Source organism: Staurois parvus, unplaced genomic scaffold (assembly GCF_062004578.1).
Source record: "Staurois parvus isolate SC_StPar_1 unplaced genomic scaffold, SC_StPar_1.0 ptg003002l, whole genome shotgun sequence".
NCBI classification, from domain to species: Eukaryota; Metazoa; Chordata; class Amphibia; order Anura; family Ranidae; genus Staurois; species Staurois parvus.
Genome location: NW_028320798.1, coordinates 27699 through 49044, shown reverse-complemented (window position 1 = coordinate 49044; position 21346 = coordinate 27699). Strand labels below are relative to the sequence as shown.

The 21346-nt window shown below is 50.0% G+C and overlaps 2 protein-coding genes across 2 annotated transcripts; both read left to right on the top strand.

Annotated features, from left to right (window-relative positions):
- The first annotated feature begins 4146 nt into the window (after window positions 1–4146).
- Window positions 4147–17189, top strand: LOC149428730 (galectin-1-like). The gene is made up of 4 exons (XM_089667069.1): window positions 4147–4287; window positions 10334–10413; window positions 12872–13043; window positions 15132–17189. The coding sequence occupies exons 1-4, from the start codon at window positions 4276–4278 to the stop codon at window positions 15273–15275; spliced, it is 408 nt and encodes a 135-aa protein (XP_089523195.1). The 5' UTR covers window positions 4147–4275; the 3' UTR covers window positions 15276–17189.
- Window positions 10780–12865, top strand: LOC149428731 (uncharacterized). The gene is made up of 2 exons (XM_089667068.1): window positions 10780–10801; window positions 11130–12865. Exons 1-2 carry the CDS (start codon window positions 10780–10782, stop codon window positions 12218–12220), a joined length of 1113 nt encoding a protein of 370 aa, XP_089523194.1. The 3' UTR covers window positions 12221–12865.
- Window positions 17190–21346: the final 4157 nt, after the last annotated feature.

The window sequence follows — 21346 nt, the reverse complement described above, 5'->3', positions numbered from 1 at the left end:
CACGTCACCCATAGCCAGGTGCATGGACATCACACGCCACCCATAGTCAGAGCATGGACATCACACGTCACCCATAGCCAGGCATTAACATCACACGTCACCCATAGCCAGGTGCATAGACATCACACGTCACCCATAGCCAGGTGCATAGATTTCCCACGCCACCCATAGCCAGAGCATGGACATCACACGCCACCCATAGCCAGAGCATGGACATCACACGTCACCCATAGCCAGGTGCATGGACATCACACGCCACCCATAGCCAGGTGCATGGACATCACAGGTCACCCATAGTCAGAGCATGGACATCACACGTCACCCATAGCCAGGTGCATGGACATTGCATGTCACCCATAGCCAGGTGCATGGACATTGCATGTCACCCATAGCCAGGTGCATGGACATCACACGTCACCCATAGCTAATACCGAGGTGCACAGATGTCCCATGCTGCCCATAGCCAGGTGTACAGACTTCATATGCCCACAGCCAGGTGCACAGATGATCTAAGATACCAATATATAGATGCACACATGTTCCAAGCCACCCATAGCCAGGTGCACAGACATCACACACTACCTATATCCAGGTACACAGATGTTCCACATCACTCACAGCCAGGTGCACAGATACTTCATACTACGCACAGCCAGGTGCACAGACATCACACAACATCCTCAACCAAGTGCACAGACATCACATGCTGCCCACAGCCAGGTGCACAGACACCATACAACACGCACAGCCAGGTGCACAGACACCATACAACACGCACAGCCAGGTGCACAGACACCATACAACACGCACAGCCAGGTGCACAGACACCATACAACACGCACAGCCAGGTGCACAGACACCATACAACACGCACAGCCAGGTGCACAGACATCATACAACACACACAGTGTCCAGGCGGCACATTCAGCACCTGCTCTGAGCGGTGTGTACAGGGATCCTGCGTGCTCAGAAGGATGGAGCCAGCATTGCTCTGCTCCCAGCGTGTCACCTCCCTGTGTCCCCAGGACTGTCACGCCTCAGTCAATGTCCCGGATTTGCGCCCCCCGGATACCTCCACATGACACACAGGAGAGCAGCCAAACCGCAGAGACCGCCTTCATTTCCACCCAGCGACACATCTGCACAATCTGCGACGAGAAATCCTCCTCTACACCCAGAAATGTCACCATCAAAGTGCAAGAGATAATGGGGCAACCAAAATGACCTAGAACAACATGGGGGGGCATTTACCAGTCTCTGCACCACAGGAGCTGACACTCTAATGCCCCCCCCCCCACAGTAACACACTATTATTATTATACATTTATATAGCTCTGACATATACCGCAGCGCTGCACAGAGAACACTGAGCCGGTCACATCAGTCTCTGTACAGAGGAGCTTACACTCTAATGTCCCCTCCCCCACAGTCCCATCAGTCACTGTACCAGAGGAGCTTACACTCTAATTCCCCCTCCCCCACAGTCACATCAGTCTCTGTACCAGAGGAGCTTACACTCTAATGTCCCCTCCCCCACAGTCACATCAGTCACTGTACCAGAGGAGCTTACACTCTAATGTCCCCTCCCCCCACAGTCACATCAGTCACTGTACCAGAGGAGCTTACACTCTAATGTCCCCTCCCCCCACAGTCACATCAGTCTCTGTACCAGAGGAGCTTACACTCTAATGTCCCCTCCCCCACAGTCACATCAGTCTCTGTACCAGAGGAGCTTACACTCTAATGTCCCCTCCCCCCACAGTCAAATCAGTCTCTGTACCAGAGGAGCTTACACTCTAATGTCCCCTCCCCGCGGTCACATCAGTCTCTGCACCAGAGGAGCTTACACTCTAATGTCCCCTCCCCCCACAGTCAAATCAGTCTCTGTACCAGAGGAGCTTACACTCTAATGTCCCTCCCCCGCGGTCACATCAGTCTCTGCACCAGAGGAGCTTACACTCTAATGTCCCCTCCCCCGCGGTCACATCAGTCTCTGCACCAGAGGAGCTTACACTCTAATGTCCCCTCCCCCCACAGTCACATCAGTCTCTGTACCAGAGGAGCTTACACTCTAATGTCCCCTCCCCCACAGTCACATCAGTCTCTGTACCAGAGGAGCTTACACTCTAATGTCCCCTCCCCCCACAGTCAAATCAGTCTCTGTACCAGAGGAGCTTACACTCTAATGTCCCCTCCCCCACGGTCACATCAGTCTCTGCACCAGAGGAGCTTACACTCTAATGTCCCCTCCCCCACGGTCACATCAGTCTCTGCACCAGAGGAGCTTACACTCTAATGTCCCCTCCCCCACAGTCACATCAGTCTCTGCACCAGAGGAGCTTACACTCTAATGTCCCCTCCCCCACAGTCACATCAGTCTCTGCACCAGAGGAGCTTACACTCTAATGTCCCCTCCCCCACAGTCACATCAGTCTGTGCACCAGAGGAGCTTACACTCTAATGTCCCCTCCCCCACAGTCACACACTATTATTATACATTTAATGCATCTCATGTGGTGTATTGTGTCTCATGATTTAATGCACCGCATTGGTGTCAGGGGTCTCGGGTGATGTCAGGGGTCCCATGTGATGTCAGGGGCCTCAGATGACGTCAGGGATCTCAGATGACGTCAGGGATCTCAGGTGATGTCAGAGGTCTCAGATGATGTCAGGGGTCTCAGTTGATCTCATGTATCTCATATGATGTCAGGGGTCTCATGTGATGTGAGGGGTCTCAGATAATGTCAGGGGTCTCATGTGATGTCATGCGTCTCATATGATGTCAGGAATCTCAGATGACATGAGGGGTCTCAGATAATGTCAGGGGTCTCAGGTGATGTCAGGGGTCTCATGTGATGTCCTGCGTCTCATATGATACCAGGGATCTCAGATGATGTCAGGGGTCTCATGTGATGTCATGCGTCTCATATGATATCAGGGATCTCAGATGATGTCAGGGGTCTCATGTGATGTCATGCGTCTCATATGATATCAGGGATCTCAGATGATGTCAGGGGTCTCATGTGATGTCATGCGTCTCATAGGATGTCAAGGATCTCAGACGATGTGAGGGGTCTCAGATGATGTCAGCGGTCTCAGGTGATGGCAGGGGTCTTTGTGATGTCACGGGTCTCGTGATGTCATGCGTCTCATATGATGTCAGGGATCTCAGATGATGTGAGGGGTCTCCGATGATGTCAAGCGTCTCAGGTGATGTCAGGGGTTTCAGATGACGTCAGGAGTCTCATGTGATGTCATGCATCTCATATGATATCAGGGATCTCAGATGATGTCAGTGATCTCAGATGATGTGAGGAGTCTCAGATAATGTCAGGGGTCTCAGGTGATATCAGGGGTCTCAGATGATATCAGGGGTCTCAGATGATGTCAGGGATCTCATGTGATGTCATGCGTCTCATATGATGTCAGGGATCTCAGATGATGTCAGTGATCTCAGATGATGTGAGGAGTCTCAGATAATGTCAGGGGTCTCAGGTGATATCAGGGGTCTCAGATGATGTCAGGGGTCTCAGGTGATGGCAGGGGTCTTTGTGATGTCACGGGTCTCATGTGATGTCATGCGTCTCATATGATGTCAGGGATCTCAGATGATGTGAGGGGTCTCAGGTGATGTCAGGGATCTCATATGATGTCAGGGATCTCAAATGATGTGAGGGGTCTCAGGTGATGTGAGGGGTCTCAGGTGATGTCATGGGTCTCAGTCGATGTCAGGGGTCTTAGGTGATATCAGGGGTCTCAGGTGATATCAGGGGTCTCGGGTGATGTCAGGGGTCTCGGGTGATGTCATGGGTCTCAGGCGATGTCAGGGGTCTCAGGCGATGTCAGGGGTCTCAGGCGATGTCAGGGGTCTCAGGCGATATCAGGGGTCTCAGGTGATATCAGGGGTCTCAGGTGATGTCAGGGGTCTCAGGTGATGTCATGTATCCCATGTGATGTAAATTGTTACTTTTCGTTGTAGAAATGACGTTGCCTGGCTTGTACCCTGGTGTTGGTGAGGATCCATCAATCTGTCCCCTTGCCGTGTACGGTCGGTGATGACATCACAGTGGGATGGCGATGGACAGCCCCCACCCAGTCATTCTGCATCCACATTTCATTCATTCTCTGTAATGAAGGGTTCTGGAACAATTCTCAGCCCAGGGAGCGCTGGGAGGGGTGAGCCCTCCTCCTGGCTGGTTCCAGCCTGAGCAGACCTCCTATATATGAAGAAGGAGAAGTGCAGCTGTTCACAAGTTTCTCTGCTACAGGAGCACGATGGCAGCTGACGTGAGTATGAGCACCGACGGAAGCTGCAAATGCTGGGCTACGGGGTATTATGGGTTTTAGGCAGTGGTGGGTATAGTGCTGGTGGGTGCAGTGGTGGGTAGAGGGGTGATGGGTGCAGTGGTGGGTAGTGGGGTGATATGTAGTGGTGGGTATAGAGTTTCTGGGTGTGGGCAGTGGTAGGTATAGGGTTGCTATGTGTGGACAGTGGTGGGTATGTGGGCAGTGGTAGGTATAGGGTTGCTATGTGTGGACAGTGGTGGGTATGTGGGCAGTGGTAGGTATAGGGTTGCTATGTGTGGACAGTGGTGGGTATGTGGGGTGTGGTGGGTATGGGGTTGCTGGGTGTGGGCAGTGGTAGGTAGAGGGGTGATGTGTAGTGCTGAGTATAGAGTGTGGGCAGTGGTTGGTGTAGTGTTGCTGGGTGTGGTCATTGGTGGGAGTTGGGTTGCTGGGTGTGGACATAGGTTGGTGTGGGGTTGCTGGGCGTGGACATAGGTTGGTGTGGGGTTGCTGGGTGTGGACATAGGTTGGTGTGGGGTTGTTGGGTGTGGACACAGGTTGGTGTGGGGTTGCTGGGTGTGGACATAGGTTGGTGTGGGGTTGCTGTGCGTGGACACAGGGTGGTGTGGGGTTGCTGAGCGTGGACATAGGTTGGTGTGGGGTTGCTGGGTGTGGACATAGGTTGGTGTGGGGTTGTTGGGTGTGGACACAGGTTGGTGTGGGGTTGCTGGGTGTGGACATAGGTTGGTGTGGGGTTGCTGTGCGTGGACACAGGGTGGTGTGGGGTTGCTGAGCGTGGACATAGGTTGGTGTGGGGTTGTTGGGTGTGGACATAGGTTGGTGTAGGGTTGCTGAGCGTGGACACAGGTTGGTGTGGGGTTGCTGGGTGTGGACACAGGTTGGTGTACGGTTGATGGGCGTGGACATAGGTTGGTGTATGGTTGCTGGGCAAGGACACAGATTGGTGTGGAGTTGCTGGGTGTGGACACAGGTTGGTGTACAGTTGATGGGTTTGGACACAGGTTGGTGTGGGGTTGCCGGGTGTGGACACAGGTTGGTGTACAGTTGATGGGTTTGGACATAGGTTGGTGTGGGGTTGCCGGGCGTGGACATAGGTTGGTGTAGGGTTGCTGGGCGTGGACACAGGTTGGTGTGGGGTTGCTGGGCGTGGACATAGGTTGGTGTAGGGTTGCTGGGCGTGGACACAGGTTGGTGTAGGGTTGCTGGGCGTGGACACAGGTTGGTGTAGGGTTGCTGGGCGTGGACATAGGTTGGTGTAGGGTTGCTGGGCGTGGACACAGGTTGGTGTAGGGTTGCTGGGCGTGGACACAGGTTGGTGTAGGGTTGCTGGATGTGGACACAGGTTGGTGTAGGGTTGCTGGGCGTGGACACAGGTTGGTGTAGGGTTGCTGGGCGTGGACACAGGTTGGTGTGGCCGGTTGCTGGGCGTGGACAGGTTGGTGTGGGGTTGCTGGGCGTGGACACAGGTTGGTGTAGGGTTGCTGGGCGTGGACACAGGTTGGTGTAGGGTTGCTGGGCGTGTACATAGGTTGGTGTAGGGTTGCTGGGTTTGGACACAGGTTGGTGTACAGTTGATGGGTGTGGACACAGGTTGGTGTGGGGTTGCCGGGCCTGGACACAGGTTGGTATAGGGTTGCTGGGCGTGGACACAGGTTGGTATAGGGTTGCTGGGCGTGGACACAGGTTGGTATAGGGTTGCTGGGCGTGGACACAGGTTGGTGTGGGGTTGCTGGGTTTGGACACAGGTTGGTGTGGGGTTGCTGGGCGTGGACACAGGTTGGTGTACAGTTGCCGGGCGTGGACACAGGTTGGTGTACGGTTGCCGGGCGTGGACACAGGTTAGTGTAGGGTTGCCGGGCGTGCACACGGGTTGGTGTAGGTTTGCCGGGCGTGGACACAGGTTGGTGTGGGGTTGCTGGGCGTGGACACAGGTTGGTGTACAGTTGCCGGGCGTGGACACAGGTTGGTGTACAATTGCTGGGTGTAGGCTATTATTATATTTCTTGTCCTTCCAGTTATCCGCATGATTTCGGGTGTGATGGGTGAATTCTCACATCCTGGCACTGGGCCCGTCTTGCTGGGTCTGCTCTCACTATTCGGTATATACTCTCTATATACTGGCCTGACGCACGTCTCCTCCACACTTGGCCTCCGTGACTCATTATTTCCGTGCCCCCCCCCCCCTCGTCTCTTTTTACAATGTCTGTGGTTATATTAACCATGTGCTGCTCAGTTCTATACTTATAACGGTTCTATTCTGAGACGTGGCAGGTCCAGCCCCTCCGGGGGGGTTAATCCATTGTGCCAGATCATTAACTCTTTCCTTGCCGGATGGGAGGCGGTGGTGGGTGGGACACCCCCCCCTTCCCCGGCCGCTCCCCATAATGGATATCTGATGTACTCGTGACCACAAACCGACATGCAGACTAGAATTAATCTCAGACGGTACAAACCAAGTACATCATTGTTACTAACCGCGCACGCGGTGCGGGCTCTGTGCCACCAATGACTGGCCCCCGCTGGCTGGCTGTGGATAGGACCATCACTTATAGAAAGGTCTGGGCAGCCGCCGTCCATGATAGGAACATTATAAGAAGGAAGATTTATCTATTGCCCAGTCATTGATCTGTCTCTAGATGTGATCTGCTGGGGTTGGATGAGCTCCCTCCCCCCCCCACACACACAAAGGAACCGACAGAGCCAAAATGTGATGTCAGCTCCGCGGACCGCCAAAATGTGATGTCAGCGCCGCGGACCGCCAAAATGTGATGTCAGCTCCGCGGACCGCCAAAATGTGATGTCAGCTCCGCGGACCGCCAAAAGTTCCGAACTTAGCCGGAGTTCAGGAACCGCAACCAGGAGACGTCTCTTCTGTCTGTATACAATGTGTAATATTCATCCCACTCTGTGATACAAGGGGTGATAATCATAGTACCCCCCTATTCAACAGGGTGTAATACCCCCCCTTTATACAAAGTGTAATAAACCCCCCCCCCACTTTACAGGGTGTAATAACCCCCCCACTTTATACAATGTGTAATATTCATCCCACTCTGTGATACAAGGGGTGATATTCATAGTACCCCCCTATTCAATAGGGTGTAATACCCCCCCTTTATACAAAGTGTAATAACCCCCCCACTTTATACAGGGTGTAATAACCCCCCCTTTATACAGGATGTAATATACCCCCACTTTATACAGGGTGTAATAACCCCTCCTCTATACAGGATTTAACAACCCCCCCCCTTTTTACAGAGTGTAATAACCCCCCCCCCCTTTATACAGGGTGTAATAACCCCCCCTTTATACAGGGTGTAATAACCCCCAATTTTATACAGGATGTAATACCCCCCCCCCCTTATAAAGGGTGTAATAACCCCCCCTTTATACAGGGTGTAATAACCCCCCCTTTATACAGGATGTAATACCCCCCCTTTATACAGGGTGTAATAACCCCCCAATTTATACAGGATGTAATACCCCCCCTTTATACAGGGTGTAATAGCCCCCCCCCTTTATACAGGGTGTAATAGCCCCCCCCTTTATACAGGGTGTAATAACCCCCCTCTTTATACATGGTGTAATAACCCCCAATTTTATACAGGATGTAATACCCCCCCCTTATAGAGGGTGTAATAACCCCCCCCTTTATACAGGGTGTAATAGCCCCCCCTTTATACAGGATGTAATACCCCCCCCCTTTATACAGGGTGTAATAACCCCCCCTTTATACAGGATGTAATACCCCCCCCCCCTTTATACAGGGTGTAATAACCCCCCTTTATACAAAGTGTAATAACCCCCCCCACTTTATACAGGGTGTAATAACCCCCCCTTTATACAGGATGTAATACCCCCCCCCTTATAGAGGGTGTAATAACCCCCCCTTTATACAGGGTGTAATAACCCCCCCTTTATACAGGATGTAATACCCCCCCCCCCTTTATACAGGGTGTAATAACCCCCCCTTTATACAGGATGTAATACCCCCCCCCTTTATACAGGGTGTAATAACCCCCCTTTATACAAAGTGTAATAACCCCCCCCCACTTTATACAGGGTGTAATAACCCCCCCTTTATACAGGATGTAATAACCCTCCCCCTTTATACAGGATGTAATACCCCCCCCCCTTTATACAGGGTGTAATAACCCCCCCTTTATACAGGATGTAATACCCCCCCCCCTTTATACAGGGTGTAATAACCCCCCTTTATACAAAGTGTAATAACCCCCCCACTTTATACAGGGTGTAATAACCCCCCCTTTATGCAGGATATAATAACCCTCCCCCTTTATACAGGGTGTAATAACCCCCCAATTTATACAGGATGTAATCTACCCCATGGATCAGAAGTCCCCCACCCCCCCTGGAATGTTTGGCCTTGGTACAGACACACAAGGTGATACACACGAGCAGGGGCGGACTGACAACTCATGGGGCCCCTGGGCAATAGGGGATCATGGGGCCCCTGTGTGCTCGTCCACACTCAAACCACACCCAAAATAGCCTATGAAAGGTACCAGGGGCATCTCATGGGGCCCCTTACTGACCCCGGGCCTTCGGGCAGTGCCCGAGTTTCTGAATGGTCAGTCCGCCCCTGCACACGGGTTAAAATGGCAATGAAAGGTTAATGTCCCACATCTGTGGTTTTTGTAAATTGCAATTAGTGTCTGTATATAAATAGTCAATGAGTTTGTTAGCTCTCATCTGGATGCACTGAGCCATGGGGATCAGAAAAGAACTGGCAAAGTACCTGCGTAACAAGGTAATGGAACTTTATAAAGATGGAAAAGTATATTAAAAGATATCCAAAGCCCTGAATATGCCAGTCAGTACTGTTCAATCACTTATTAAGACGTGGAAAATTTGGGGATCTCTTGGTGCCAAACCAAGGTCAGGTAGACCAAGAAAGATTGCAGCCACAACTGCCAGAAGAATGGTTTGGAAGACAAAGAAAAACCTTACAGGTAACCTCAGGCTGCTCTGGAAAAATATGGTGTGGTTGTTTCAAGGAGCACAACACGACGATACTTGAACAAAAATTAGCTGCATGGCCGAGTTGCCAGAAAGAAGCCTTTACGGCGCCAAGGCCACAAAAAAGCCCGGTTGCAATACGCCGACAATACCTTGACACACCTCACACTGTAATCTGGAGTGGCGAAACCAAAATAGAGCTTTATGGGCACAGCTATAACTGCTATGTTTGGAAAGGTGTCAACAAGAACTATAGTGACAAGAAATGCATCCCCACTGTGAAACATGGTGGTGGCTCACTGATGTTCTTGGGGGGGGGGGTGACCTGTAAAGGCACGGGGAATCTTGTGAAAATTGATGTCTAGATGAATGCAACATGTTATCAGAACATACTGGCAGACAATTTGCATTCTTCTGCAGGAAAGCTGCGCATGGGACGTTCTTGCACTTTCCAGCAGGACAATGACCCCAAGCACAAGGCCAAGTTGACCCTCCAGTGGTAACAGCAGAAAAAGGTGAAGGTTCTGGAGGGGCCATCACAGTCTCCTGACCTTCATATCATCGAGCCACTCTGGGGAGATCTCAAACATGCGATTCGTGGAAGACCACCAAAGACTTTGCATGACCTGGAGGCATTTTGCCGAGACGAATGGGCAGCTCTACCACCGGCAAGGATTCAGGGGCTCCATGGACAACCATTACAGAAGACTGACCGCTGTCATTGATACTAAAGGGGGCAATACGTAGGATTAGGAACTCAGGGGATGCAGACTATTGAACGGGGGGGGGGGGGCATTTCATTGGTTGACTTGTTTTATGATTGGGCCATTCTGGTATCACCTCCAGGTACAGAATATGAGTCCCATAAGAAATGGGTTTTGCCGGCTCACTCGTGTGTTCTTTATATGGTCCATCCTGTATATTTCCGATTCTTCAAACTTTCGAGCCCAACTGTAGGTGTTCTATATCTCTCTGTTAATGTATAATAATCCATCTGCCTCTCTATTATACAGGGTGTAATCATTCTTTCCTTTCTCCTATACAGGGTGTAGTCTTAAAAAACCTTAACGTCAAACATGGTCACTGCGTGGAGGTGAAGGGCATCATTCCCGAGGGCTGTAAAGGGTAGGTCATGGTTCAAGCCTAGGCAGCCTATTATAAAATATATTGTCTCTGTATAATACAATCATCAGCCAAAAGCACAGTACAGTACATCCAACCTCCCTCACTGGGAATTTGGCGGACGTGATCCCTGAAATAAAAGCCGACGTTGGATGGTTTGGCTCCGAGCGATAGTGCAAACATTTGTCCTTCTATAAATGTCAACCCGGATAAAACATGTCTGATGACTTAGCCGCCATCATCTGACAAAGGACACCTGACAATCCTTTGACTCCAATGTATGATCCTCCTGCACCCGTCCTACATCCCTCCTCTTCAACATTCTCCATCCGTCTGATGGGCAGAGGTCTCGGCAATTTCCTCCTTGCCATGGTACATGTACCCACTGGAGGTCAGCTAAAAATAAAAAATCAATTTTATACAAAATTATGACTTAGCTGTTAATCTTTCTTTAGCATTTTGCTCCCTGGGGACCTCACAGGGCTTTAGCTACTGTTGGGTAGATATCCCCACATGGGAGAAAATATATATTTGAAATACTACAATTTTGGCCGTACTCAATACATTTAAAATAATAATAATAATAATATTCTCCCATGTGACTAAGGAGCTCAGCTCACCTTCCCAGCTTTAACATGTTAGTTCAGCTCCCCCTCCTAGTAGTCACTCCTTAGACCAGTGTTCCTTCTCCCTCCCACAGCAGGGACTCCACAGCTAAGCTCACCCTGCTCCCTCTCCCAGCAACAGCTCAGCTCACCCTGCTCCCTCTCCCAGCAACAGCTCAGCTCACCTTGCTCTCTCTCCCAGCAGTTGCTCAGCTCACCCTGCTCCCTCTCCCAGCAGCAGCTCAGCTCACCCTGCTCCCTCTCCCAGCAGCAGCTCAGCTCACCCTGCTCCCTCTCCCAGCAGTTGCTCAGCTTACCCTGCTCCCTCTCCCAGTAGCAGCTCAGCTCACCCTGCTCCCTCTCCCAGCAGTTGCTCAGCTCACCCTGCTCCCTCTCCCGGTAGTTGCTCAGCTCACCCTGCTCCTTCTCCCAGCAGCAGCTCAGCTCACCCTGCTCTCTCTCCCAGCAGCAGCTCAGCTCACCCTGCTCCCTCTCCCAGCAGCTGCTCAGCTCACCCTGCTCCCTCTCCCAGCAGCAGCTCAGCTCACCCTGATCCCTCTCCCAGCAGCAGCTCAGCTCACCCTGCTCCCTCTCCCAGCAGCAGCTCAGCTCACCCTGCTCCCTCTCCCAGCAGCAGCTCAGCTCACCCTGCTCCCTCTCCCAGCAGCAGCTCAGTTCACCCTGCTCCCTCTCCCAGTAGCAGCTCAGTTCACCCTGCTCCCTCTCCCAGTAGCAGCTCAGCTCACCCTGCTCCCTCTCCCAGCAGCAGCTCAGTTCACCTTGCTCCCTCTCCCAGCAGCAGCTCAGTTCACCCTGCTCCCTCTCCCAGTAGCAGCTCAGCTCACCCTGCTCCCTCTCCCAGCAGTTGCTCAGCTCACCCTGCTCCCTCTCCCAGCAGTTGCTCAGCTCACCCTGCTCCCTCTCCCAGCAGTTGCTCAGCTCACCCTGCTCCCTCTCCAAGAGTTGCTCAGCTCACCCTTCTCTCTCTCCCAGCAGTTGCTCAGCTCACCCTGCTCCCTCTCCCAGCAATTGCTCAGCTTACCCTGCTCCCTCTCCCAGCAGTTGCTCAGCTCACCCTGCTCCCTCCCCCAGCAGTTGCTCAGCTCACCCTGCTCCCTCTCCCAGCTGTTGCTCAGCTCACCCCGCTCCCTCAACAATCAGTGACCCATCACCTCAGCTCACCCTGTTCCCTCTCTCAGCAGTGATTCAGCAGCTCATCTCACCCTGCTCCCTCTCCCAGCAGTTGCTCAGCTCACCCTGCTCCCTCTCCCAGCAGTTGCTCAGCTCACCCTGCTCCCTCTCCCAGCAGTTTCTCAGGTCACCTTGCTCCCTAAACCAGCATTGACCCATAAGTTCAGTCCACCCTGTTCCCTCTCCCAGCAGTGACTCAGCAGCTCAGCTCACCCTTCTTCCTCTCAGGGCAGCAGGTACACAAGAAGACAGGAGAGCATTGCAATGAGACCTGACCTGAACTAATTTATTGCTTCTCTCAGGATGAATTGTTCCACAGTGGCTGCAACTACAAAGGTCAGTGAGGGATTGTCATAAAGCTTGCTTACGGCTTGTTACAAATATGTCCATATCCTGGCTACAGGTTCACATCAGATACGTCTTGGTATGGGGACATTTCTTACAGGACACCGTATTTTTATAAATATTTTTCAAGCGAACCGTTATCGGTTTAAATCGGTAAGAATATTATCTGATATCATTTCTATGTAATTTGCTATTATGAATTATCATTCAAAGTGACAGAGGCGCCTTTAAGACGCATAGGAGTACCACCGGGGAATGACTCAAGCTCTGCATCTCCCGAGGTCAGCTGAGAAGAATAATTGCCGTTTCTGTCTTTCTAGATTTGCCATAAATTTGGGGAAAGATCCGAAGAATTATCTGCTACACTTTAATGCTCGATTCGACCTCCATGGAGACAGCCACAAGATAGTCTGCAACTCGAAGGAGGACAACAACTGGGGAGCGGAGCAGAGGGAGAGCTTCTTCCCCTTCCAGGAGGGGTCAGAAACCTCGGTATGTCCACATTGGGAGGGGCAGGACCAACCTTGTATGGGGCAAAGTGGCAACACCTCTTGGTGGAGATCAAGCTGAAGAGGGGGTTCCTCTTGCACCTTTATTTAGTCCAACACCCCTGGTAGTGGAGATGTGAGGGCACAGAGTGGCATGAGGGCCGATGCAGTGGCCAGCACCAGCTGCAGGATACAGATGGCCAAGGTTCACCAGACAGGGATCAGAGACCAGTACACAGGAGGGGTCAGAAACCTCGGTACATCCACACTGGGAGGGGCAGGACCAACCTTGTATGGGGCAAAGTGGCACCACCTCTATCTTGGTGGAGATCAAGCTGAAGAGGCGGTTCCTCTTGCACTTTTTTGTCTAACACCACTGGTAGTGGTGGTAGAGGTGTGGGGGCACAGAGTGGCATGAGGGCCAATGCACGGGCAGCACCAGCTGCAGGATTCAGATGCCCAAGGATCACCAGACAGGGATCAGGGAAAAGAATAGAAAAAAATTAATGGAAAATAAAAGAATAGAATAGAAAATAAAACAATAGAAAAGAATAGATTAAAACAGAACAGAATAGAATAAAACAGAACTGAAAATAAAAGAATAGAATACAACAGAACATAATAGACTAAAACAGAATAGAAAATAAATAATAGCATAAAATAGAATAGAAAATAAGGGAAAATAATAGAAAAAATTAATGGAAAATAAAAGAATAGAATAAAACCTATAGAAAAGAAAAGAATAGAGTAAAACAGAACAGAATAGAATAGAAAAGAACTGAAAGTAAAATAATAGAATAAACCAGAATAAAAAATAAGGGAAAAGAATAGAAAAAAATTAATAGAAAATAAAAGAATGGAATAAAATAGAATAGAAAAGAACAGAGCAAAAAAAACAGAATAGAATAGAATAAAATAGAATCGAAAATAAGGGAAAAGAATAGAAAAAAAAGAATAGAATAAAATAGAAAATAAAACCATAGAATAGAAAAGAACAGGCTAAAACAGAACAGATTAGAATAGAAAATGAAACAATAGAATAAAATAGGAAATAAAAGAATGGAGTAAAACAGGACAGAACAGATTAGAAAATAAAAGAATAGAATAAAACAGAATACAAAAGAAGATAAAAGAATAGAAAAAAATAGAACAGATTTAGTCCGAAATTTGGATTTGAATTCGAAAACAATTTCAACATTGCTGATTTCCTATAAAAAAAAAGGCTGTGTGCATTATGCAGGCCATAGACGGGTTGAAAATTGGCTATTTAAAAAAAAAAAAAAATGAAAAATCGGTCGTTCGATCGGCCGACGTTACCACCAACGGTAAAAAAAATCTGCAATTTTCATCCCGTCTACGGCCGGCATTTTTACTTCTGTCCCTGCAGAGAGCTCCGCTATTATATTTAACATGAAAAGTCTTGCGGTTGCAACAATGTATCCATTTGTATCCATTTGTTTCCATTTCGGATACAGATGTCTTTATTCGGATACAAATAGATACATTGTTGCAACCGCAAGACTTTTCATGTAAAATACAATAGCGGACTGGAATTCTTCTTCTTCTTGCAGGTCACGGCTCATGCGCAGATTTTTTATTGGTAAAACGATCGGCTGATTTGCCCATCATTGCCGGTAAAATTGACCGATTGTCAAAATCCGCCACAAATTTTCCAACTTTACTGATAAAAAAAATGTGCCAAAACCCCGAAAAACGGCCAACCAATGAACCCACTATCGGTGTGAAAATCGGCTGATTTTTTCTTTTCGGACGAAAAATCAGCCAATTTTCGACTCGTCTATGGCCTGCATTAGTATCAGAATATAGACATCTTCCGAAATTTCTAAAAGAATAGAATAAAACAGAATAGAATAGAAAGAGTAAAATAGAATAGAATAGCAAAAACAATAGAATAGAATACATTTTGGGGTGGGGGGGAGACTCCATTTGGTATCTTCGCCCTGGACGCTGGATGACCTTGTCCCGGCCCCGGGTGGCAGAGTCTCTTAGTCCCTATGGCCAATATTTGTTGGCTTTTTATAGTCGTCCATCCTAGTGCCAGGCTGACACCGTGCCTCCTCTCTCCTTCCAGATTTGCTTCAAGTTTGAGCAGGACAACATCAAGGTCCAGCTATCCTCCGGAGAGAATTTCTCATTTCCATCCCGCTTCCCCGCAGAGGAGATCGAGTTCCTGTCCTTGGAAGGCCTCCAGCTCAAGTGCCTGACACTAGAATGAGGAATCCGGCAGCAGAGGAGCCGCCCGTCCCGCGTCTCCATATCCAGGCCGGAGTGAACGAAGAAAAAAAAAATTGTTTTGTACCCCCCGCCCCCCCCCAACCTCCCCTCCCCCTACCCAATCTGTACCCTTGCTGCTCATATACAGCGTGCTTTGCTCAGTCCATTTATTAGAAATGAATTTCACCCACATTTCTATACCCGGCGAGCTCTCTAGTGCCGGAGCCAACCGCTCCTTTGATCGTCCAGCCAGTGACACCGACTTTGGATCGATTGCCGCAGTCGCTGCCTGATGCATGGCGCCCCCTGCTGGAGGACTGCGGCATTACTTTTTTGTTAAATGCACGCAGTAACCCACAGATGGCGCTCATGCTGCACTTTCTGATTTCTTGAATTTCCAGTAAAACGATAAAAAAAATCTTTTTGAACTTTTGTGTTTTTTTAAAGCTTTTCTGGATAAAATATGTACACAGGTAGTTCTTTCCACTTTTAACCATAAAATGCCGAAAAAAAGTAAATTTCAGAAAGGCCCAAATGATATGTTAACCCCCCGCCTACCGGGCCCTTCTACCCCCTTCCTGCCTACCGGGCACTTCTATCCCCTTCCTGCCTACAGGACACTTCTACCCCCTTCCTGCCTACCGAGCACTTCTACCCCCTTCCTGCCCCCCGGGCACTTATACCCCCTTCCTGCCTACAGGGCACTTCTACCCCCTTCCTGCCTACCGGGCACTTCTACCCCCTTCCTGCCTACAGGGCACTTCTACCCCCTTCCTGCCTACCAGGTACTTCTACCCCCTTCCTGCCTACCGGGCACTTCTACCCCCTTCCTGCCTATTGGACACTTATACCCCCTTCCTGCCTACCGAGCACTTCTACCCCCTTCCTGCCCCCCGGGCACTTATACCCCCTTCCTGCCTACAGGGCACTTCTACCCCCTTCCTGCCTACAGGGCACTTCTACCCCCTTCCTGCCTACAGGGCACTTCTACCCCCTTCCTGCCTACCGGGCACTTCTACCCCCTTCCTGCCTACAGGGCACTTCTACCCCCTTCCTGCCTACCAGGTACTTCTACCCCCTTCCTGCCTACCGAGCACTTCTACCCCCTTCCTGCCTACAGGACACTTCTACCCCCTTCCTGCCTACAGGGCACTTCTACCCCCTTCCTGCCTACCGAGCACTTCTACCCCCTTCCTGCCTACCGGGCACTTCTACCCCCTTCCTGCCTACCGGGCACTTCTACCCCCTTCCTGCCTACCGGGCACTTCTACCCCCTTCCTGCCTATAGGGCACTTCTACCCCCTTCCTGCCTTCAGGGCACTTCTACCCCCTTCCTGCCTACTGGACACTTCTACCCCCTTCCTGCCTACAGGGCACTTCTACCCCCTTCCTGCCTACCGGACCCTTCTACCCCCTTCCTGCCTACCGGGCACTTCTACCCCCTTCCTGCCTACAGGGCACTTCTACCCCCTTCCTGCCTACCGGGCACTTCTACCTCCTTCCTGCCTACCGGGCACTTCTACCCCCTTCCCGCCTACAGGACACTTCTACCCCCTTCCTGCCTACAGGGCACTTCTACCCCCTTCCTGCCTACAGGGCACTTCTACCCCCTTCCTGCCTACAGGGCACTTCTACCCCCTTCCTGCCTACAGGACACTTCTACCCCCTTCCTGCCCAGGCCAATTTTCAGCTTTCAGCGCTGTCGTACTTGGAATGACAATTGCGCGGTCATGCAACACTGTACCCATATGACATTTTTATAATTTTTTTCTCACCAATAGAGCTTTCTTTTGGTGGTATTTACTCGCCACTGGGGGTTTTATTTTTTGTGCTATAAACAAAAAAAAGAGCAAAAAAATTTGAAAAAAAAAAAAGTTTTTCTTTGTTTCTGTTATAAAATTTTGCAAACAGGTAATTTTTCTCCTTCACTGATGTGCGTTGATGAGGCTGCACTGATAGGCGGCACTGATGAGGTGGCACGGATAGGCAGCATTGATAGGCGGCACCGATGAGGTGGCACGGATAGGCAGCACTGATAGGTGGCACTGATTTGCAGCACTGTTGAGCTGGCACTGATGGGTGGCACTGACTGATGGCACTGACTGGTGGCACGGATGGCACTGACTGGAAGCACTGATGAGCACTGGTGGCGGGCATTGGTGGGCACTGATGGGCACATGTGGGTGGCACTGATGGGCACATGTGGGTGGCACTGCTGGGCACAGGTGGGTGGCACGGATGGGCACAGGTGGGTGGCACTACTGGGCACAGGTGGGTGGCACGGATGGGCACAGGTGGGTGGCACTACTGGGCACATGTGGGTGGCACTGATGGGTACAGGTGGGTGGCACTGCTGGGCACAGGTGGGTGGCATGGATGGGCACAGGTGGGTGGCACTACTGGGCACTGCTGGGCACAGGTGGGTGGCACTGATGGGCACATGTGGGTGGCACTCATGGGCACAGGTGGGTGGCACTGATGGCCACATGTGGGTGGAACTCATGGGCACAGATAGGTGGCACTGATGAGCACAGGTGGGTGGCACTGATGGGCACAGGTGGGTGGCACTGCTGGGCACAGGTGGGTGGCACTGCTGGGCACGATCATCAGGGCACTGCCGATCCCTGCTCTGACAACTGCCGGTTCTCGGCAGTACTTTCCCTACGTTCTGACAGCGTGAGGAAAGTGCAGCCAAGAACCGGCAATTGCATTTCCCGGTGATCAGCGTGTCATTGGACACGGCTGATCAAGTGGTAAAAGGCCGCTGTGATTGGCCTTTTACCACATCACGTGATCAGCTGTGTCCGTAGGATACAGCGATCACGGAGATCGCCGCGTGTCCCCCCCGAGGGGCACCCAGGAGAGCATGTTCTGGGAGGACGTCATATGACATCCTCCTAGAACTGGCCGGCCGCAGTGCAGCCGTCATTCAGCTATCTGCGGTCGGCAAGAGGTTAAATAAATACAGAAGAAGAGCAGCCGCAGCGGGAATCGGCCGGCACAGGCGGTGGTCGGGTAGGGGCGGTAGTTGCGGCAGTGAATGTTGTAGTGAATGTTGTAGTGAATGTTGTAGTACCATAGTACAGCCAGGGGGGGTGCTAGAGCTAAGAGTTACTGCAGAGTTACACACACGCCAACAGTCTGTGGAACAGGATAGCCAAAGTAGAGACCTGACCCCTGATGGCCCCTAATGGTCCCAAGGGCCAATTGTTGGTCCACATCCAGCTTCAGAAAAGAGAGGATCCTCCTACAGATGGGATGAAGGCTCGTGGACTCCACCTAAATTATGCTGTCCGTGTTCAGTGATGGGTGAACCTTCAGCACCGCATGGAATGACAGATCCTGCCATGTTCCTGTCCACGCAACTTTCTACTGAAAGAGAGGATGAGGAGCGCACACACCTGGCTCTCCATCCCTGCCGGGGCCCCTGGTGTCACTCCATCACGTTGGCCCCAATAATGCCATCGCCCTGGGGAAACCAAAACTAAAACAAGTGCAATAGGAATATTGCTGGAAAAAGTGACCTACACTGACACATGGATCACTGTGCTGGGCCTACAGACATTGGTTGGAGGTCGGCAATCATACATAGTGGTTGGGGTGAGGTCGGACGTAGAACATAGAGGGAGGTCAACCATGGAACATAGATGGAGGTGGGTCATGGTACATGATAGAGGGAGGTCCACCATGGAACATAGATGGAGGTGGGTCATGGTAGAGGGAGGTCAACCATGGAACATAGATGGAGGTGGGTCATGGTACATGATAGAGGGAGGTCAGTCATGGAACATAGATGGAGGTGGGTCATGGTAGAGGGAGGTCAACCATGGTACATAGATGGAGGTGGGTCATGGTACATGATAGAGGGAGGTCAACCATGGAACATAGATGGAGGTGGGTCATGGTACATGATAGAGGGAGGTCAACCATGGAACATAGATGGAGGTGGGTCATGGTACATGACAGAGGGAGGTCAACCATGGAACATAGATGGAGGTGGGTCATGGTACATGACAGAGGGAGGTCAACCATGGAACATAGATGGAGGTGGGTCATGGTACATGATAGTGGGAGGTCAGTCATGGAACATAGATGGAGGTGGGTCATGGTACATGACAGAGGGAGGTCAACCATGGTACATAGATGGAGGTGGGTCATGGTACATGATAGAGGGAGGTCAGTCATGGTAAATAAATAGACGTTGGTCATGGTACATAGGGAGAGGTGAGTTTTCATGGTACATAGATGGAGGTGGGTCATGGTACATAGGGAGAGGTGAGTCTTCATGGTACCTAGATGGAGGTTGGAAATTGAACATAGAGGTACATAGTCAGGATACATGGAGGTCAGTCATTGTACAAAGATGGAGGTCAGTCATCGCAGATGGAGGTTGCTCATTGTACAAAGATGGAGGTCAGTCATCACAGAGGGAGGTTGCTCATTGTACAAAGATGGAGGGCAGTCATCACAGAGGGAGGTTGCTCATTGTACAAAGATGGAGGGCAGTCATCACAGAGGGAGGTTGCTCATTGTACAAAGATGGAGGGCAGTCATCACAGAAGGAGGTCAGTCATCACAGATGGAGGTCTGTCATTGTACAAAGATGGAGGTCAGTCATCACAGAGGGAGGTCTGTCATTGTACAAAGATGGAGGTCAGTCATCACAGAGGGATGTCGCTCATTGTACAAAGCTGGAGGTCAGTCATCACAGATGGAGGCTGCTCATTGTACAAAGATGGAGGTCAGTCATCACAGAGGGAGGACTGTCATTGTACAAAGATGGAGGTCAGTCATCACAGATGGAGGCTGCTCATTGTACAAAGATGGAGGTCAGTCATCACAGAGGGATGTCGCTCATTGTACAAAGATGGAGGTCAGTCATCACAGATGGAGGCTGCTCATTGTACAAAGCTGGAGGCCAGTCATCACAGATGGAGGCTGCTCATTGTACAAAGATGGAGGTCAGGTTTTTTTTTATCTTTTCATTTCTAAAGCTAAAGGAGAGATTTGGTGTCTTTTTGACCTCAGATCTCTCCTTGAAGTCTCTGATCTTTATGGCTTTGGAGGACCAGAGTGACGTCATGACGTCACTTCCGTTTTGGGGTGGATGTAAACAATTTTTTTTCTTTTTTAAGGCAAAAGATTAAAAAAAAAAAATGTTTTTATTATAAAGGTAAAGGAGAGATTCGGGTCTTTTTGATCCACCAGATCTCTCCTTGAAGAGGACCTGTCACGCTCATTTCTATTACAAGAGCTGTTTACATTCCTTGTCACAAGAATAAAAGTGATACCAATAAATAAATAAATAAATAAAGGCACAATGTAAAAATAAAAAGTAAAAAATAAAAAAACTAAGAAAAAAAATGAAAGCGCCCCCAGCCCTCTGTGCTCGCACGCAGGATTGAATGCATACGTAAGTCGCGGACACATGTAAACAGCGTTCGCAGCACATGTGAGGTATCGCCGCGAACGTCAGAGCGAGAGCAATAATCCTAGCGCCAGACCTCCTCTGTAACTCTAAACTATTAACCTGTAAAAATGTTTAAAGCGTCGCCTTCAGAGAATTTTAAGTACCGTAATTTGTCTCTATTCCTCGACCGTGCGCAATTTTAAAGCATGACATGTTAGGTATCTAATTACTCGCCGTAACATCCTCTTTCATATTTTACACAAAAAAAAAATTGTGGAATATATTGTGTGTTTTTATAAAAAATTAAAGTGTATTTACAGAAAAAAGTGCGCTTAAAAAAACCACTGCGCAAATACCACGTGATATGAAAAATTGCAGCGATTGCCATTTTTGTTCTCCAGGGTCTTTGCAGAAAAAAAAATAAAATGAATGAATATATATATATATTTCTATCAATCTAAAAAAAAAAATAATATATATATAATGTTTGGAGGTTATAAGTAATTTTCTAGTAAAAACTACTGATTTGAGGTATCTTTTCTGTTTTTCCTTCCTGATGGATACAGTGGGAGGGGTTTGGTGTTGCCCTTTGTTGTTTCAAATGTCTTGTATGTATTCTCACTCACACACATGTACTACTGCGGTGTTCAGTTCACAGTGCT

Bases quoted from the DNA above. Each gene is read 5' to 3' on its own strand.
- LOC149428731 (XM_089667068.1), top strand. From the start codon at position 10,780: ATGGTACATGTACCCACTGGAG. The intron at 10,802-11,129 runs GTCAGCTAAAAA...TCCACAGCTAAG, and splicing joins GGTACATGTACCCACTGGAG to CTCACCCTGCTCCCTCTCCC.
- LOC149428730 (XM_089667069.1), top strand. The intron at 10,414-12,871 runs GTAGGTCATGGT...CTGTCTTTCTAG, and splicing joins ATTCCCGAGGGCTGTAAAGG to ATTTGCCATAAATTTGGGGA. The intron at 13,044-15,131 runs GTATGTCCACAT...CTCTCCTTCCAG, and splicing joins AGGAGGGGTCAGAAACCTCG to ATTTGCTTCAAGTTTGAGCA.